The 14,837-nt window shown below is 39.1% G+C and overlaps 1 protein-coding gene across 4 annotated transcripts in view; it reads right to left on the bottom strand.

The window, feature by feature from the left end:
• Positions 1-14,837, bottom strand: part of TRPM3 (transient receptor potential cation channel subfamily M member 3) — a 284,603-nt gene that overhangs the window by 24,869 nt on the left and 244,897 nt on the right. For all 4 annotated transcript variants that reach the window (XM_075526387.1, XM_075526389.1, XM_075526386.1 and 1 more), the window contains 3 exons: positions 12,132-12,272; positions 6,921-7,049; positions 4,532-4,783 (listed from right to left, as the gene is read on the bottom strand). In XM_075526387.1, the coding sequence (XP_075382502.1) occupies positions 4,532-4,783; positions 6,921-7,049; positions 12,132-12,272 (522 nt within the window). The remainder of the gene's footprint in view (positions 1-4,531; positions 4,784-6,920; positions 7,050-12,131; positions 12,273-14,837) is intronic.

The raw sequence follows: 14,837 nt of genomic DNA, 5'->3' as shown, positions 1-14,837 counted from the left end.
GCTGAACATTAGAAGAGGAGCTGTGCTAGAAAAGACCCTCCAGAGAGCAGAGCAATGGGCATCAAGCAGGTACAGCAGAGATGCTTTATAACCCAAAATGAATGTGAAAAAAATGGGAGTCCTGTAAGGTCCCTGGTAAGATCCCTTTAAAACCTTTAGTTACAGGTTTACTTATATGTCTTTAGTTATAAGGCTTGTTATGACAGAGCTGTTTTTCACAGCTTCGGATGTAACTTTTGTCTCTGGCCAAAACTTGACCCAAAACTCCTCTAAGCTTTATGAGTTTTAGTCCCTTCAGTTTCTGCATTTTCTGCCTCAGCTGCATTCTGTCTTCCCTGTGAGGCAGGCGTGCAACCAACCTGCACCTCAGCTGGTGGCCTTATCGCTCCATGGGGGACCTGCTGCAGCTCAAGAGCAGGGTTGCTCGTGACAAGAGCTGGTGGAAGAGGGGACGTATTTGCAGCAGATGGATCTGGCACTGCTGCGGGGGTTCCTCAGTTTTAAAGCACAAGGCGAGAGACCTGAGGTCAAAGTAACACTGGGAAAGTATAACGGAGAAAAGAGAGGGATACAGAGGAGCAAACAGAAAAGGGTATTCTCACATTTACTGGGAGAGAGGCTGTAGGAGAGAAACACCTGTAGGGCAGGGCTCTGGTAGGAGAGGCTCAAGGAGCTGGAAAGAGGGAACTGGTGACAAGTGAAAAAAAACAGGGAAAACAAAAGTCTTGAGATCCATAAAAAATGCAGGAAAGAAAGAAAAAAAACGTGGGGACATGAGAGAGGAAAATAAGTGCCTTAAAGAACTGAAAAACAGACAAGTAAATCACCAACACTCCTATGTTATTCAGAGCATTAATCTCTCAATAAAACCTGACGGAAGAGGAATTCTAGATCATCGTACCTCAGAGAGCATCCTGAAATGGGAAAGCTGCATAATTACATTTAGTTCCTACTGCTTTTAGGGAAGGAATTTGGACATGAAACCTGGTTCCTCCTTTCTTCTCTGATTAAACTTTTTTTCAGGTAGAAATACATAACATGATATGATGTAATGTAATACCTATTTTAAAATGTCATGCAAGCAGATAAACATAATGAGTATTTGGTGGCAATTTAAGACAATTTCTTAAATGCTTCCAGTGTTTTTGATCAGGAATCACACAGGTTTGACCTCTTGTTGCAAGAAATAAAATTTTCAGTGTTATTCTCTATTCAAGCTGCATATTAGCTTTTCCCTCCTTCAGTTGGGTATCTTTCTAAAACCTCAGTAGCTTGTCTGAAATCCATTGAAATAGATGGGCAAGTTTCCACTGACTCTAATGGGCATTGTATCAGGCCCTTTGGCCTGTAGGGTCAAATTAATAATTGCTATTTTAACAAGGCAATGGCCTTGGCAATGACAGTGGCAACCATTCTGAAGAACTCATTCGTCACCTATTTAAAAAAGTGATAAAATGAGGAATTGCTGGTGCAGTTTTAGGAACAAGCAGGGTCCATCTCCCCTTTTTTATTTGCAGACAAGCTAAGAAAACGTAGACATTCCCACACAGTAAGGGAACCGATATACCTCTCACTCTCTTGACATGCCACAGTGATTTAATTTCATTCCCAAATAAAAGGGGAGTAAATCTATCAGTGTGCAGAGATCAGAAAAGCACATTATAATAAGCATATTCTGTTACTGAAATTAGTAGATAATAATAAACTTGTCCATTCAGCTTCCCCTTCCTATCTTCACCTTTGCTTTTAGCCCATTGCTTTTAAACCACTCAAGCCCATTCCTGCCCCTTGCTTAATTTCACTTGCAGATTTGTTCACAGTGTGCAGAGGTAAAACCTATTGCAACTATTTTGTTGGATACAATGTAGAGGCAGGTGAAGAGAAAGTTCCTTAACATTGGAAAGATGGAAAGAGTGATCTTTTTCCTCCTGAGTGTAAAACTTACTCGCAATAGAAGCTCAGGATAAAAGTTCAGGCATTAAATATGGTCTGTTGAGGAACTCAATAGCTGTGATGGGCTTACTGTGTAGAAATACGTGTAACCAGCTTGATGTTCTCCACAGTACTGAATGGTACTTGCAAGACCATGGAATTAAAAAGACAGAACCCAAGGAGGTAAATGGACATGTGATTTAAACAAAAATACACAAGGGAGCCCATTGCAGCCTGGGGTAAGCAGGTGCAACTCCCAGGGAAGTCTGTGTGTGATATAAATGGGCTGGCCATTACACAGGGGAATAAGTTGGCCAGAAAATAGATGTGAGAGGCAAATTTGTGTAACTCAAACCTGTTGGGCATTGCATGTGTGGGCAAAGTGGATGTGTCAGAGTTGCTGAGTGCATGGAAAGTTGGATGAGGTATGAAAAATCAAATAACAGGAAGGCACAAAATACATGATCTTCCCTCCTTTAACAGTTGCCCACACCTTCAGAGTACTCTGGTAGCTAAATTCAACACCCTCTGAGTGGGCGCTGAGCCTACAGAGGCTAGTGATTTTCCTGCATTTGTTTTCCACAGAAAGTGGAGTGAGGCTTGATTTGTGGTACACATGTGAGGATGACAAAGGAATGGAGATTATATTATTTTGCTGATTTCAACCACTTCCCTTCTGTGTTGACCCCAGGAGAAAAATAAACCACTGTTTATACTACTGGTGAAGCTGGGCTCCTATCAGCCATCCCTAACACTGACAACTAGAAGTTTGTTATTCATGGCAAATCTGTTTATTACTGAACTCATTTTCAGACTGCCTTTGCTAGCACCACAGCTTTGAAAATTTTTGTGCATGGCTGGCACCTGTGAAAAATACAACAGAATTGGAAGGTAGTTGTTTTTTAGGAGTTTTATACACTGTGTATTGTGTAAATCCCAGTGACTACCAGATCCCCTGATGGAGGGACATAGTCCAGGTGGGGCAGGAAAGAAAAATATGATAATGCAGTGTTTTCCTTTTGGTCTTTGGTCCTTTCTCTTGTCCTGCTGTCATTTTACAGTACAGTAACCTCCAGCAAGAACTGTTGAGTGTTTTCACCTCTGTACTCTGGAGCTCTGCAAAATCCCTCCCATCAACATCCTATTGGCTTCCTTGAAGGAAGGTAGCACACTTCAAAGTCCTGTTTGCAGGACATAACGATTCAACAACCACTTTCTTTTGTGTTCTCCCTCTATCTCTTTTTTTTTTTCACTAAGCTGCTCTTTCTTTGTCAAACCTACCACTGTGGATTTGGAGTTGAAAGCTGGTAAATTGAAGGGATAAAACAATGGTTCTCTGGTCACCTGTTGGGTAGGGAGCCTAACTGGACATATATTTTGCATTTCAATTTTATACCTGCTTGGAATCACTGAGCTTGTTGTGACTAATGTAGTATCAAGGAGGGATTGTAGTCCATGCATTCATATATGTCCCCTTTTCCTATGATGGTGAGGAAGGAGGATGGCTGTGTGTTTTCTTTAAGGACCATGGTAAGGCAAACACAACAGCCAGCCTCTTTGGACTTGCTGATTATTGTCCACATAGCAATCAGACAGCAGTAATATTTGTATTTAGAAAAGTTAATATTCAGTTTACTTTTTTTACTGAATGCCAATGTCAAGAGTCTTTTGTTCTATTTTTTAAAAAATAAATCTTAAACCCCAGAATGCATGAAACAGCCATGATTTACACAACAAGGCTGGATAACTGCATATAAAACATGAGCATGTATGTTAGCTACATGTGCAGGTACTCAAGTATCAGGGACATCTGCATGTGTATCTGTAAACTCAGCCATTTTCTTTAACTGATACAAGCAAAATGCTGCTTTAATGCAACATTTCTACTGAAACATAAAAAGAAAAAGCCAAAAAGTCAAAAGTTATACATCTGGCAGCAAATATTTCTTGTTCTTCCTGTTCCTCCTGTAAATGCATACAGGTTCCTCCTGTATGCATTTACTACTACATAAAATATTCATACTCCTGCCACGTTGTGTACACGTGATGTGGCCAGGGGACAGAGGCTGAAGTTATGCAAATGGACTTCTCATCTCACAAGGACACACCTGAACAGGAAAGACAGAAGAACAGATGGATATGGAGTAAACTATAGAAAGGTCACTGTCTTAATCATAACCGTTGTAGTTTTGAACATACCATGCCTATTACAACACAGTTTCTTTGAGAGTCTCGAGGTATCAAACACTTTTTTTTTTACCTTAACAAACCACTCTCCTTTACAACTAGTTGAGAATTAGCATTCTTTGTATTTTCTGCAAATGAGGCACAGAGGTGTAGGATGGATGGCTTTGCTGTTGAAGAAAGATCTCAGAGAAAGACAAGCAATACTTCATCTAACAGAACAGGGAGAGTCTAATCCTCAATTCTGGAGGTCTATGCTGAGGTTTTGATTCAGTAAGGCACTGATTTCTAGCTTACATGAAAATGCTGATGTGTAAAAAAAATACAGATAAATCTGCAGTGATGTCATTGGCCAAAGACATTGAGTCAAGAACATGCTGGTAAAACACAGAAGGAGTACACCAACTTCTCTTACCATTTTCCCAATCATCATAACATACGGTCCCAAATACTTGTTTACTCCGAAGATGTCTAATAACCGTATATACCAGTAAATGATGTTAACACAGTATATCACTCGGCCATCGCTCCGGAGTGGCAGATCTTGCAGACGGAGCACCATCCCAACGGAGAACAGGAGGATAGCTATGAGATCAGTAACATTCCAGTACTCCTGGAGCCAAACTTTTACTTTCTGTAACAGTTTCCCGGGCTCTGACATCAATATCTGGAGGACAGAGGACATGGAGAGGAAAGGAGTTGAACTGTCTTAATTTAAGCTGGAAGAAATCTATAGTAAACAGATATGTGCCACACAGGCTAAAAGCAAAGCTGATAGACTCCTATCATATAAAAATCTCATGTACTCTCTGATTTTTTTGAGAAATCTTCTATTTCAACCATTCTTAGCCTGTATCTATGTGCAAGATACTTAAAAGAAAAAGGACAAAAACCTCACTCATTCTAAAATCCCCATGAAATCAGAAGAAATATATATATCTATCTCTCTTTCTGTTTTTCAAATTTATTGACCCTACTTAGAATCTTGGAATAGAGAGAGAAATGTAGAAAGATATTTCATCAGAAAATTGACATTTAAAGAAGCTGTAGATTTAAAGAAAATTATTCTAAAATTTATATCAAACTGTCAAGAAATAATTAATAACCATAAAGATCTGGATTTAGCATTTAATCCAGAGAGATACTAGCTACTACTTGGAGCTGTTTTTAGAAATTAAGTTTCACAGCTGAGAATATAATTCACAAAAATAATTAATCTTACCTTATGAAATTATCGTGATTCTATTTGCAAGATCATTTGGGAGATTTGATTGTTTTCCTGAATTACTGTTGAAACTATTCCTCAAGTGATTTCTATGAATAATTCCTAGCTCTTAGTGAGTTAACAAGCTGTTTGTTTTAATTTTCTATATTTAGCTTGAGAACATTTGAGCAGACTCATACAGTTCCTTAAAAAGATGAATGCCATTCTTATAATTTTCTTATAATTCATTTTCAGAATGAATTTTAGGCTCATCTTCTGTGAACAATCTCCAACATCTGCTTAGAAATCCATTCCGACAAATGTTCTTGATAAACTTTTGTGGAAAGGACAATTTGGTGTGAATGATTAGACAAAAATGGCACACAGGATTCCTGCCAGCAGCCTCCCACCTACTGAGCCAGCGGTGCTTTGTTTCCATCAGTGTTGCAGAGTCCTCGCGTGGCTACTGCCATTGTTTTCCTTTTTCTTTTGGTTAGTGAAGTACACTCATTATAGGCCACACAAGTAGTGTCTTTTCCTCTGTTCTTTTTATTTATAATGTAGAGTTTACCATACAGTGTTTGAAATCTGTCTTTGAAATGTAAATGGCTGTTGCAAGACCATTTTTAGTCTAGTCCTCAAAAGCATTTGCTGCAGAAAATACAAATGTAGATGGTTACAAATTCAGCCCAGGGGTACAAATGTGCTGTTTCAGCTGAGGTCAATGGGACTCGCACCCACTCACATCAGGGCTGAATTTGGCCTCTGGTGTCATTGTGGAATAAATGCGCATTTGGCCAAGTGCAAAGGGCACAGCGGTAGCTGCAAGTGGGAGAGACCATGAGGGGCAGGGGATGGCAGAACAACTTCGCTCTGCCTATAGACTGAGCGCCACCTTAAATGCGCTGTCTCTGCTCTACGCGTCTGCTTTAGCATCTTTAGGGAGATGCATGCTATTGCTTGATATAATTAGCAAAAATTTTCAAGATTAAAAAGGGGAAATCCTATTAGAAACGTGCTGCAATATTAAATATGGATCTAAATTTTCGCCCAGTTATGGCTGGTTTTATTTAAAGCTTTTGCGTGAGATACTTGGACAGACAGAATAGCTGTAAATTTTGAATGAACTCTATTTGGGGTGGCGTGGGGATTCAAACATGGGCTTTTTGGTTGTCACGCTATCACCATGTCTCCATGTCCATTCTGTTATACCATATCTCCTTTTCCTCTCCCTGAAACTTACTTCAGTTTGTGGGCCACATTTCAAGGAATATAGCTGAGCTTTAAGATATGTCAGAAGACTGCCCCATGCTTGTGAATGCTTTTAAACGTGCATCACACAGAAATCTGAACAGAGAAATTCCGTGGGAGAAAGAGAAAGAAAGAGAGAGATTCTTGATTTTAAAATGGAGGAAGATAGGTTTTTTAGGGCTGTGTTTTTAACAATCCATCTGCTTTTCTGCAAAAAAAAAAGGCAATTTTATGACAAGCATGTTCATTAAAAATTATCCTGAGAAAAATAATAAAAACAGATATTAAAATGAAAAAACCCACACTTATTTCTTTTTTATTCTGTCTTTCTTGGTTGGGGTGATTTTACCTCTCTCATCTTCTCTATTCCCAGTGTGAAAATGTATGAGATGACAATCCATTCCTGTGTAGATGGCCAGCGATCCATCTTCACTAACACTATATAATTGAACAGCATCAAGTAGCCTATATATGCCAGCTGTAAAGAAACAAAATTAATATCAATAGTCACTATATTTATACGACTGAGCCAGTTTCTTGGGTATGATTTGATATTCCTAATTCCACTGTAACCAGAGTTAAACAGACAAAATAACAATCAGACAGTGTTCTGGGTTGTCTGAAAAAGCTCACATTAAATCACATACAGTGTGGAATCTGCAAAATACATGCACAAACATCCTCTCCTCCAGCTACATCTGCCTTCCCAACAAAATTGTATTAATGCAGTCCCCTTGGACCATCCCACAGTGATGGGAAATCTGATAACACTATGTCAACTACCAAACTAAGTTACCTATGTGAAGATTTCTTCCTCATCTGCTTCTAACACCCTTTACTCCTCTAACACCCCTCCTCTGTGTTTTTTCTCCCTGTTTACCTAGCCTAGGCTGACTCTGGCATTCCAAATCCTCTTTGCACAATCCTTGCCTGGAGCCCAGAAGGTCCTAGGTGTTGCTAGAAGTCTTTCTATCCAGTGTAGTACTGACCTAACCTATACCATGATTCCTCCCCAAAACACTGCTACTCCTACTTACATTGCTGCAGCAAGTAGCCAGGCATAGCCGTGCATTCATTTGCCTTATATTTTTTGCAAGTTTTTATGTATAACTGTTTTGCTTTTCCTTCTCTAATGTATCTACCTTCTGGCCTAATTTTTGATACAGTGGAAAGTGTGGATTGTGTCTTTAGTTTCTTCTCCCTTTCTTTCTATGTGCTGAATGCAATGAAATGGTCAGTCAAAAAAAGGCAAGATGGGCAAATTGCACCATCAAGTTCATAAAACTCAGAGAAACCCGAGTGTCACACTGGAGCACGGGCTGTAGCAAGGGTGAATGGCTGTGGCTGGGGTCTGTGGTGGCCAGAATCCAACTGCCTGTCTACTTTGCCTTTCAAACATCAGCCCTACAAAAAAATGCATCTTAAGCCAAATTTAAATAAGAGAAAAGATGATTCAGTTCTGGGCACGAACATTTTAGTCATGGTGCCAGAAAGCTTATTCCATACATCTGTATTTCGGTACAGTTTTTCTCTCTCAAGTGCATGTTACTTACAACTATTGTGTACTTGGTGTCAGACTTAACATGAAACAACCACAGAGGGGCCTGAGACTTTTGGGTGGGATTATTTCAGTGTTCAGCACCTCACAGAACAGGATTTATAGTCCTGTTGTATTTGGTAGAGAACACCACTTCTGCTCTGTGTAAAAGCCACATGGTTCTGGCTTTTCTTCCAGCTGCTGGTTTGAAGGACACGCAAGAGAATTCTTTACATTGGCCATAGCTATCAGCACAGAGAAGACAGCCAGTTGAACCTCTGCTTCTTGTCTACATAAAACAGAGGAGGAAGTTATCTCATTTGTCTTTCAGTTTGTTCATGATGATGGATTGCAACGCTCAGGTCTAGAGACTGGTCTTCCCTTAACACTCCTAAAGGAAACGGAGAGCAATATTGACTTAGGTCGGCATCTAGGGTGTCAGCTGAGTCAGCAGAAACTCTGTCTGGGCAGGCAGAACTGGACACGCACTTCCCTAACTGAAATAACACCTTCTATTATAGTGCAAAAAGCCAGGTGATACGGTCACCTAACACCCCTCCTCTTAGATCTTATTGATTATTAATTATCAGCAAATCTTATTTATTTGGTCTGACTCAGCAGCCTTTGGTGAGCACTTGCAGTTAGTGTGGCAAAAGAATAGCGACATTAAGGTTACCAAGGTGACAGAAACCACAAGACCCTCAGTGTAACTAGGGGCTTTTGCTTCTTCTTGGTTTTCTTTTGAGGTGTTGGGTTTTTTTGGTTTTGGGTTTGTCTTTTTATTTGTCAATCCAAATTTAATGAAAATTGCTGAAAATTTTTGCTTGGCAGAAAAAAAAAAAAGAAAAGAAAAAAAGCATCTTGATTTAAGAATAAAATTATGCTGAAACTGCACCACTTTAACACAAGAAACAAGCCCTTCAGATAGTGAGTGACACCCTCCTTCTCCCTCCCCAGACCTGTAACCTGCTCCTGCCTTCCAGTAGGACGTCCTGATCCCACACTGTGGTCAAACCTCAGTACAGCTGCCCGTGCTGGTACTCAAGATTCTTTGAAAATGCTGCTACACAAGTAGTTGAACCCTCTTTTTCTTGCTTTTATGTAGCTTGACAAAGAGCTAGGGGCTGCCATTTTCACCCTTGAGGGCAGTACCTGAAGAAACTAAGGAGAGGAATGCCTGCTAAGAAGTTTCTAGGGTGGGTTGCTCCCTGCCCTCCTATGGGTGCTATGCCCGTCTATAGAAAATACTCGAATACTCATTATGGTAAGGGACAAATCTGGAAATTATACCAGCAGGAGAGTGCCTCAAGAGGGAGACTACCCTCCCCCTTTTCACTGATTGCAATAATTAAATGATCATAAAATGAAGTGGTCCCAAAATGCAAAACTTAGGGCAAAGCTGTTTTAATGTTTAGAAGATGACTCATACTTGGGGTTCAATTCCCTCTGCAGCTGTTCCTCCTCAGAAGAGGTAGAAATGTGGCCTCTTACATCCTGCTAGCATCTCAGCCCAAAGCTAGTACTTAAAGGGGAAGGCCATTCTCTTCTCCTCAAGCAATCTGTGAGATGAAACCTTTGAACCTCATGGTTTTCAATGCAACAGCCACAAAACAGAACAGAGTAGTTGACTTTTGAAACTACTGCATGTCCAGAGAGAAAGGCTAAAGATTTTTTTGGTGGAGAAAAAGCTGTTTATTTGGCTCATCTGCTAAGCCAAAATGTTACTTACTCAGACATCCCCACATTTAACCCACTCTTGTGTATGCTAAGAATGAAGGTGGATATAACTGTACAGTAATAACAGATAGGTAGACATAGAATAATCAAATTATTTTAAATGGCATGCAATAGCCATAAGTATAGTCACTTTTCTTGCATTTTGGACTGTGGAATGTAAAATTTGGAGGATTTCTTTTGAAATCTGTGAATAGTATTTCTGCCTGTGTACTTGTTAAAAGTATGATAGGCTGTGCAATTTTAACCCTCATCTGAAAGTTGTTTTGCTTTTAGTCTCCAGGAGATTCTCAATATACCAAACCGGTCAAGCACTGCAGCCAGAATCCACCTTAATTTGCTCTTCAAATTCAGTGTAGCCAAGATCCAGCTTTAATAAGTGACCTTGATTGAGACCTGCCTCAGGACATAAAACTGTAGGAACAGGTCTAAATGGAAATGCAAATATTGATCTTTTTCTCCGATTTCAAAATTGAACTAACAGGGAGAGCCAGGATGCTTCTTTCTGTTTACAGTGTAAAGACTTTTCTGGTTATGCATAATACATACTGCAGTTGATAATGAGACTAGGCTGCTGCCGAGCGGTTTCTAGACTCATTGGCCTTATTACTGTTCAATGGCCACACAGTTCAGCGAATAGTTACTCCAAGTTGCCAAACTGGAGCTATTTGCTAGCATAAGCTGTCCACCACAGTTTAGTCTCTGTTGAGTGAGTTGTTCCCGCTGTCTGTAGATGTATTGCCTGGATCTCAGCAAGGCAATTTTTCTTATAAGAAGTCATCTACAGAAGGATGCATTCTTTGTGATCTGCTGTGCATTCAGCAGAATGATGGAAAATATAACTGGGAAGGACCACCTGAAACCATCTGGCTAATTCTATGGTGCTGAGGCAGGATTAATTACAGTGTACCATAGTGGACATAGGCTTTGATAAGATAGACTTTGAAATCACTAATAATGGAAAATCTACTATCTCCTTACACAGTTTATGACACTACTTCTCAGAACAGTTAGAAACTGTTTCCTAGCATGTTAGAAACATGTTTCCTAGAACTTCCTTGCTGCAATTTAAACCATTACTTCTTGTCCTATTCAGCAAGGATTTGGAGATTATTCCATTTTGTTCCTCTCTGCAGCTACTTACACATATTTGAAGACTATTACATCCTTCTGCAGACTTCTTTTTTCCAGTGAAAACAACCTCACTTCCTTAAATCTTTCCCCTTAAGTCATGTTTTACAGACCTCTTGAAACATTTTTCTTGTTCTTTTTTGTGTCCTTCAAACCAGTCCATACTTGTCACATGATGCAGAAGCTGAACTGGGATAGAATATTCCAGCCAAGGAGACTGAAAGGGTTACTTTCTGTGTTCATTTTACTTTTTGATCTCATCCTTCTACATTCTAGTGCAATTTGAAAATTTAACAACTAATCTCTACTCCATCATCCAAGTTTTGAATGAAAATATCAGATAGCACCTGATGTGAGAGAGACCCTAATGAAATCCTTTCCAATCCCTGGTTCCAGCTTGATAGTCAATAATTAATATCTACTCTTGAGGACTAATTGCCAAAAAGCTTTGTATCCACATAGTAACTTTAATATAGCAGTTATTAATTTATCTGTGAGAATACCCTGTAAAGTTTTTGATACTGTCTCACTTCAGTCAAATTATAGGACATTTTTTTCTGCTCCATCTGCAAGGTCTGTTTCTTTATAACACAGGGAGATTGTACAGGTTTGACATAGTTTGTCCCTGAAAAATGTACATTAGCTGCTATTCATGTCTTTGTTATCTTGTGGGTACTTACACAAACACTTTATCTGAGAGACACTCTGCAGACTAGTCAGAACAAAGAAAAAATGTTCCAAGAAAAGGTGTGCTCTATCTGCTTCTTTTTTTCCATCAATTATTATACAATTCGATATCCTGATTCAGCCCAGCCTCCCATTGGGCTTACTGTTGGGAGCTCTCCTATTGGGAATTGTCCTACAGGGAATTCCTTGGGCGCACTGACTCTAGCAAACTGCCACTTGTTGTATTTGAAGAAAAACATACAGTCTTTCAAATTTTAACCATTAACTTCCTGAATGAAACGGTAGTCTTTAAAAGTCTTAGACAGGTTTGCAAGTGTTAGCTGACCTCCACAAAAGATTTTTATTAAACTATTTACAGGTAAGCCCTCCAATGCATGCAGATGCAGACTTTCAATGAAACACACATGATGACCTTAATCCAATTTCAGTATTTGTCCAAACAGTAGTAATATAACAGGAAAGATTTCTTACTGTGTAAAACCAAAATTTAACGATGGGAGCATTGTAGAACTCATAAATCTTTCTTCCAACAGGGATCAGTCTATGCCTGCTCTGAACTTCCTCTTCCTCTTTCTTTCTTGAGGACTCTCCATTCCCTCGTCCCAGCATTGCCTACAAGAAAGGACATTTTTGTTTTCTTTCTTTGTGAAAGACAAATTAAGCTATGTTTTGAAATTTTAAAAGGAAACTATTCAAAACTTCTCTGATTTCTTGATTGTTAGACAAAACCAGGTGACCATAGCTAGGTGTAAAATGCTTTGTTCTCAGATTATCTTTTTTTGCAGCGAAGCTGCTGTTTAATACTTTGTAAACCAAAAAAGCAATGCTTTGGCAGCAACTGTCAGCACCAATGTGAAATCCTTGACTGGTGAACAAAACATGAGATGTGGAGAACATTTCTCCTTTTTGCTGTATGGACAGTAAAATTTTTACCTGACAACAGCTTTTTGTGGTGTACTTCTATACAATAAACAGATGCACACAGAAAACAGATAAGTTTTGGTTTTAAACAAAGAGAAGCTCATAAGGCTGAGACTGAGAGAGAACAACAAGGGGAACGATGAGTTGGCAGTTGCTGGACTGGAAGCAATGAAGCCAGTGACTCTTTTTACTTGATCACTGGATCTGTCACAGGCAATGATCCCACAGTGAACTTCATATGGGTGTAGAGAACTGACCAGTAGAGTTCACTGCAGCATTAAGGCCTTGGATTGAAAGATCCTTCTACATGATTATAGCTTCTTCCATAATGAAGTTCCAGACTGTTCATGCACTGCCTCTGTTAGGCTTGATCTCACTGTTACCATTGCAATTCAGACTCACCGATGAGCTATGCTGAGCTCCAGAAACACACACTTAAGAAGTCCTCAGCTATAAGTGCAAACCTAACAGGCAAAAGATGGTAATATTTTGTTTATTCTTAACTTCTGCTGCTAAGAGGTGGAAGGAGTGACTAAACTGTATACTCACTGAAGTTCATGCTTAAAAGAAGGTGTTCCTTTGTATTTAGAGTACAGAGTGATCTATTAAATGTTCTTTCTGAAGCAATTCTTTTGTGAATAGTAGACTAAGAGTGGATTTTAGGTCACTGTGCCCTGAACAAGTTCTTACTATTTAGTTTGTGGCAGCACCTATAGATTGTAGCACTCCTGCACATGAAAGCAATTGCAAAAATTGAGATACAACTGTCGTATCTAAGTATGCAGGGATTGCACAATGATGCTTTTCTTTAAATGTTTCTATAATGTTTTTCTGTAAGTCAATCAAAGCACTTTTGTACTTTTATGTTAACTGAAGCAAACTTTCACCATCCCTGAAGATAACATTGTTCTCATCTGCAACTTAAAAACGTGGAAAACTAAGCCCCTAAAGAGAACAATTAGATGCCAGACATAATGTCTTTCAATGAAGAGGGCCTTCTTTTATGTATCTCTGCACTCTCTGATTCAACAGGATGTTCAGCACATACTTAACTAATCAGTTTAAGGTGAGCTATTTGATCTGGTTTTAGTGCCCTGCAGGAACAGGAGATGCACTTCTCACATATTTAAAAGTAAGAATCACAGTCTTTCCTTTTCTTCCTTTTTCTAGGCCTCATGTGGAGCTATTCATATAGGTCTTTGGTCCTGTAAAATAGTAATTTTTAATGATAAACTGATGACCACATTTTTTTTTCTTTCAAGTCAGTGTAGATATTTGTAACATTATTAGGACCATGTATGGTCCTAGATGGCTCCTGTCTAATATTTCTCTTTCATTTCATTTATGCAGTTATTTTTTTCCTCTTGTGGTATTACTTTCCACGTGGTCCCTTATATTCTTGAATTTGACTATGCACATATGTTGCCCTGTACATTTTTAATAAAATAGAAAAAAGATTCAGGACACAAGTATACTGCACTGAAACTAACCTGCTGAGATCTTCTTAAAACTGTAGCCTGCTTTGATGAAGTTACCTGTTTCCTTTACCTTTTTATGCCTGCAGATTTCTAAGTTCATTGCCACAAATGTAGATAAACCAATGCATATTAAAAAAAAAAATCAAATATACCACCTGTTGATTCTCACAGAGCACATAAAACCCCCTAAAAGTCCATCAAGAGTTTCATAAAAAAGGAAAAAGATGGAGTGGCTGTTAAGCAGAGGAGAAGGATTCTTATTAGATAAGCAGATAGTCTGCAAGAACATGAGACTTCCTGAATATAACTATAGTAGCAGAGATTACCCAACCTTCACAGAACCCCAGGTATCATTACCTGAAGTCTACAAACCCAAAGTGATTCCCTGATCTATATCAGGGATTGTTTATTTGGGGAAAAAAAGTGGAATATGATCTGAATGCTTTGGGAAAATTATAGCCCAAGAACATACTCATTTCTTTGCTTCTCTCTACCTCCTGACACTGTTTTAGGGAAAGCTGCCATCTGGTGCTACAGCGTTTTCTGTAGGTTTTCCCAAGGCTTTGTCTCTGCTGTCCTCTGGTGCTCAAGAATTTTGCAGCAGACTGAAGATAAATGCTGGCAGCTTTAACAAATGAGCAGTGCCCTGCTTTAGTGAAAGGGATTATTTCACAGAGTTTAAATCCTTCACAATTTTATAAATTTACTAATTCTGAGACACTCTTAGCTCTCACTGGAATCAGTGAGTTGTGGATGTTTTTAGGATAATGCTCTTTCA

The sequence above is a fragment of the Mycteria americana genome, chromosome Z, assembly GCF_035582795.1.
Source record: "Mycteria americana isolate JAX WOST 10 ecotype Jacksonville Zoo and Gardens chromosome Z, USCA_MyAme_1.0, whole genome shotgun sequence".
Taxonomy (NCBI): domain Eukaryota; kingdom Metazoa; phylum Chordata; class Aves; order Ciconiiformes; family Ciconiidae; genus Mycteria; species Mycteria americana.
This window is presented reverse-complemented; position numbering and strand designations above follow the sequence as displayed.